This window comes from Cryptomeria japonica, chromosome 6 (genome assembly GCF_030272615.1).
Source record: "Cryptomeria japonica chromosome 6, Sugi_1.0, whole genome shotgun sequence".
Taxonomy (NCBI): domain Eukaryota; kingdom Viridiplantae; phylum Streptophyta; class Pinopsida; order Cupressales; family Cupressaceae; genus Cryptomeria; species Cryptomeria japonica.
The window spans coordinates 547,481,365-547,485,655 of NC_081410.1; the positions used below are offsets into that span (position 1 = coordinate 547,481,365).

A 4,291-nucleotide genomic window follows, 5' to 3' on the forward strand; every position below is an offset into this window, starting at 1 on the left:
TAGTATCAAACTTAGTGCGGGGAAAAATAAAATTGATAGTTAAACCTTTTGAACTCTAACTCCAAATTCAAAGCATCTGAGACACAGTTACAAGTGTAATGTAGCAGTTCAATGGGAAAGGAAAGCCCTGTTTGGTGTTCTTCCCCATATTTCTTATCTATATGAGCGAGTTGCCTACAAACTTCAATTATCACTTGCCTATCAAAGACATATCTTGGCAATTTCTAGGGTTCTCCTTCAAAACCCCCAACCCTCAAATAAGTGAACCTAGAGAACTGAATATAAAAGCTACCATATATATTTATAAACTGCATAGATTCCTCAATTAATTTCTTATGAATATCTCCTTTCAATTCAAATACCAACCTTGAAAGGAAAATATTATGAACCTTGTAATAATTTTCAGTGACCCTGCATTGTTGCAAATGCGTGTGATATTCATATATCCTCATATCATTCTGCCAAGTTTCATGATACAGACCTACCCATTGACGAGTGTGGGCTCAACAGTATATAAGGTAAGAGGACATATGGAATTTTTTGTTCCCAAAAATACTTAAACCCTCATGCATTCTTTCTGCAATTAACTCTGCCCAATCTATGTATCTCCTTTCGCCAAAAATGACCTGAATAAAGAAATACATCCAATCTTCCCAATAAAAGGCTATCTGATTTCCCCGCATTCTATATAATGAGATATCCCATGATCGTAGTAGAATAATGAGATATCCCATGATCGTGAGCGAGGGATATCCCATGATCATAGTAGAATAATGAGATCTCAGCAGAAGAGAAATTAGTGGCATTATCAACCATAATTTTTAGCAGAACTCTGAATCGAACCAAGATATTCTCCTTGAGAAAGTAACAAACAACCTCAAAAGATGTTTTCCATACCGGAATGGCTTCCACCCATTTAGTAAAATAGTTTGTAGCTGTTAGTATATGGGTATGCCCTGCACTTGAAGTAGGCGTCAAAGGACCTATAAAATCCAAACCCCATTGTTTGAAGGGTTCATCCACAATCACGGGTTGGAGTGGTAATGTTGCAAGCTATGGCTTACCTATGAACAATTTACACTTCTCACACTTGGCTACCCATGCATACGCATCTTTGAACATTCCTGGCCAATAATAACAATTCCTCAAAATTTGGTAAGCAGTTACTGTTGATAAAAAATGGCCGCCACAAGCCTCATCATGGAAGGTTTTCAACAAAGACTCTTGGAGCGATTTATCTACACAGTGCAAGAAAGTTCCATCTAATCCCCTTTTATATAATACATCATTAAAAATGACGTATTTGGTAGCCTTTAATCTCAAGTTCCTCTTTTCTTTTGAAGAAAGATGTGTTGGGCATATAGGAGTTGAGAAATACAACCCCACAGTAGCCTGAAGATCTTCTGCAAGCCGAATAACCTGTTACAAGGAGAAGCAATGAAGCAAAATCTAAAGAACATACAATACATAGAAAACTATTCTCAAAAGATGAGAGCTCCAATTCACCAAAAAAGTATTGTGAAAAGATAATACAATGAAAAGCAAAATTATCCTTTAATAGGTCAATAAACCCTAAAAAGGGAAAACCCTAGGCTTGCACATAATAATTAATAAAATAATTAATTAATATGCACCTAATGTTAGCTTAAGTGTAAAAAGATAATTGGGAACTTAAAGAATTAAATAAATAATGTTTAATTAATCAAGTAAAGACCTATTTACTCTAACACCCCCCCTTAAGCTAGACTTAGGGAGAAGCTAAAACCTAGAACAACTACTGAAAGCATGAAAGATGGGTCCCGGCAACAAGGCCTAATGAGGTACCCAAATACAATGAAATCTCTATGAACTGGAGAAATAGAGAAAACCACATGGGAAAAAAACTCTACTCCAAAAAGAGATGGAAAAGAGTACCACTAAAGCATGAAGAACTTGCAAACTCTATCAAAAAATAATTGTTGATCTAAAGAGCCTCCACTGAAATAGAAAAAGACCAGGTAGAGAAGACTATAATCTATATGAGTGCCCTCAAATGACACTACTTGAATCAGAAGGCAAACAAGGCAAACAACTGAAATCGAAGATACGGATGGCATGAGACACCAAAGCCTAAAGAGTTGATCAATCGAACCATGGAAGCATTAGAACCAATAGGATAAACCTTCCCATAATGTTGAAGAGGGACAGGTACACTGAAAAGAACGACCAACAACAACTGCATGATGAAGAACCAGGAACATCAAAGGTGCAGAGAAAAGTACATGGTGTTGTGGAAGGAACACTCACTTGACACACATCATGAGGTAAATGTCATGGAAGGAACACTCACTGGACAAAGGAAGATGGCAAACATCAACCCCCTCATGACACTTGATCAATAGTGCATGTACAACAAGACACACGATGTGCAAGATCCCAAGTAAACAATGCATGATGGCACTTTATCTCAGTGTGTTTGCATAAATACAAGCTACAATGATAAGAAGACTGGAAATAGAAACATAAACCAAAATAGAGACATCCTACTCAGAGAAGAGATCCCAAGACCTGAAACAACTACGATATCCACCAGAGTGCAGAAAAGAAAAAAACTAAATAAACTATGCATGGAGAATAATCTGGAAACAAAACTTAGATGGATGGAAAGTACATAGCACATGCTTTCCAAAAATATAAAGTTTTTGAAAAACGGAGGTTAGATGCTCATTCTATGGCTCTCGGAGTGCAAAAACTAGACCTCACTTTGACTGGAAACAAACATAGTCAAACAAAAAAATTGGAAAAACATACCAATACCATGAGGTCTGGCTCGAAACTAGCTTACTGACGCCTATTCATTTTTGAAAAAATGACTCCATATGCCCAAGATAGGGCCAAAAAACCAAACCCCCCTGAAAAAGGCCAAAAAAGGAGGTCTGGTGGCTCTTTGGTGGTCCAGTGGCCAGTGGGTGGCGGTCTGGTGGTAGCCTGGTGGTGGGTCGAGGGTCGGGAGGAGCTTCGGTGCTGAGCTCAAGTGGAGCAGTGCTCTCGTGCGGAGTAGAGCCACTAGGCGGCGTGGCGACGGCGCGTTTGGGCGAAGCGGGGGCCGCTGGGGCGGCGGGCCGGAGGTGCAGAGGGTTTCGGCAGCGGCGGGAGCTATTGGGCTGCAAGGATGCTGGGCAGCAGTGGGCTGCAAGGATGCTGGGCAGCAGTGGGCCGCAAGCAGTAGCCAAGGAGATGGGGGCCGCAGGCGATGGCGGCAGCGGTGGTGCAGGGTCACCGGAGAGGGCGCTAGGCGGCGGGCAGCGAAAGCTGCAGGGCCGTCGGTGGAGGTCGGGAGCCGGGGAAGCCGGAGGTCGAGGAGCCGAAGGCCGGTGTCGGCAGGGGGTTGTGGTGGTCGGAGGAAGACTATCAGTGGCTTGGTATGGGCCTACAACATGGCAGGGCCCCACGGTACCCTGCGTACCGTGGGAACCCCCCCATTAAATTTTGCAAAAAAAACAAAAAAAAAAAATTTAAAAACCCTTTTTTTCCTTTGGTTTTTTTTGAAAGAATTTTTTTTAATAAAAAAAGCAAAAATTCGACCTGCATGCCATAAAAAGGCAAAATAAATTTTTTTGAAATTTTTTTCTCGAACTGTGTGCTAGGGTCGTACGGCCTGGATCTAGTGAAAAAAATGCTTCCAAAGGCTCAAGAACCAAAATAGATCAAATTTTATATGACCATAGGGGTTTTCAGGCCTTCTGAGCATAATGGTGAGGTCTGTTTAGGCCCAAAGTGCTCAGAAAAAAAGGTCAAACCCTAGGTACATAAAAAAATTCCTGAAACCCCAAATCTGTTTCCAATGCAAAAATTCTCAAAACAAGAAAAGGTAGTTGCAGATCTAAAGCTTTGATACCATATAGGAGTTGAGAAATACAAACCCACAGTAGCCTGAAGATCTTATGCAAGCCGAATAACTTGTTACAAGGAGAAGCAATGAAGCAAAATCTAAAGAACATACAAAACACATAAAACTATTTCCAAAAGATGAGAGCTCCAATTCACCAAAAAAGTATTGTGAAAAGATAATACAATGAAAAGAAAAATTAACCTTTAATAGGTCAATAAACCCTAAAAAGGGAAAACCCTAGGCTTGCACATAATAATTAATAAAATAATTAATTAATATGCACCTAATGTTAGCTTAAGTGTAAAAAGATAATTGGGAACTTAAAGAATTAAACAAATAATATTTAATTAATCAAGTAAAGACCCAATTACTCTAACAAGGCAATCTCCATAGGTCAAATAGTAGGCAACATCCGCAAAC

The 4,291-nt window shown here is 39.9% G+C and overlaps 1 protein-coding gene across 1 annotated transcript; it reads left to right on the forward strand.

Moving 5' to 3' along the window:
- The first annotated feature begins 1,179 nt into the window (after positions 1-1,179).
- Positions 1,180-3,647, forward strand: LOC131073054 (uncharacterized). The gene is made up of 3 exons (XM_058009416.2): positions 1,180-1,207; positions 2,939-3,432; positions 3,627-3,647. The coding sequence occupies exons 1-3, from the start codon at positions 1,180-1,182 to the stop codon at positions 3,645-3,647; spliced, it is 543 nt and encodes a 180-aa protein (XP_057865399.2).
- The last annotated feature ends 644 nt before the right edge of the window (positions 3,648-4,291 follow it).

What these genes read in the sequence shown, in the direction of transcription:
- LOC131073054 (XM_058009416.2), top strand. Translation starts at nt 1,180, where the DNA reads ATGGCCGCCACAAGCCTCATCATGGAAG. An exon ending in CACAAGCCTCATCATGGAAG is followed by an intron (nt 1,208 to 2,938) that starts GTTTTCAACAAA and finishes TTGGTGGTCCAG; the next exon opens with TGGCCAGTGGGTGGCGGTCT. An exon ending in CAACATGGCAGGGCCCCACG is followed by an intron (nt 3,433 to 3,626) that starts GTACCCTGCGTA and finishes ACTGTGTGCTAG; the next exon opens with GGTCGTACGGCCTGGATCTA.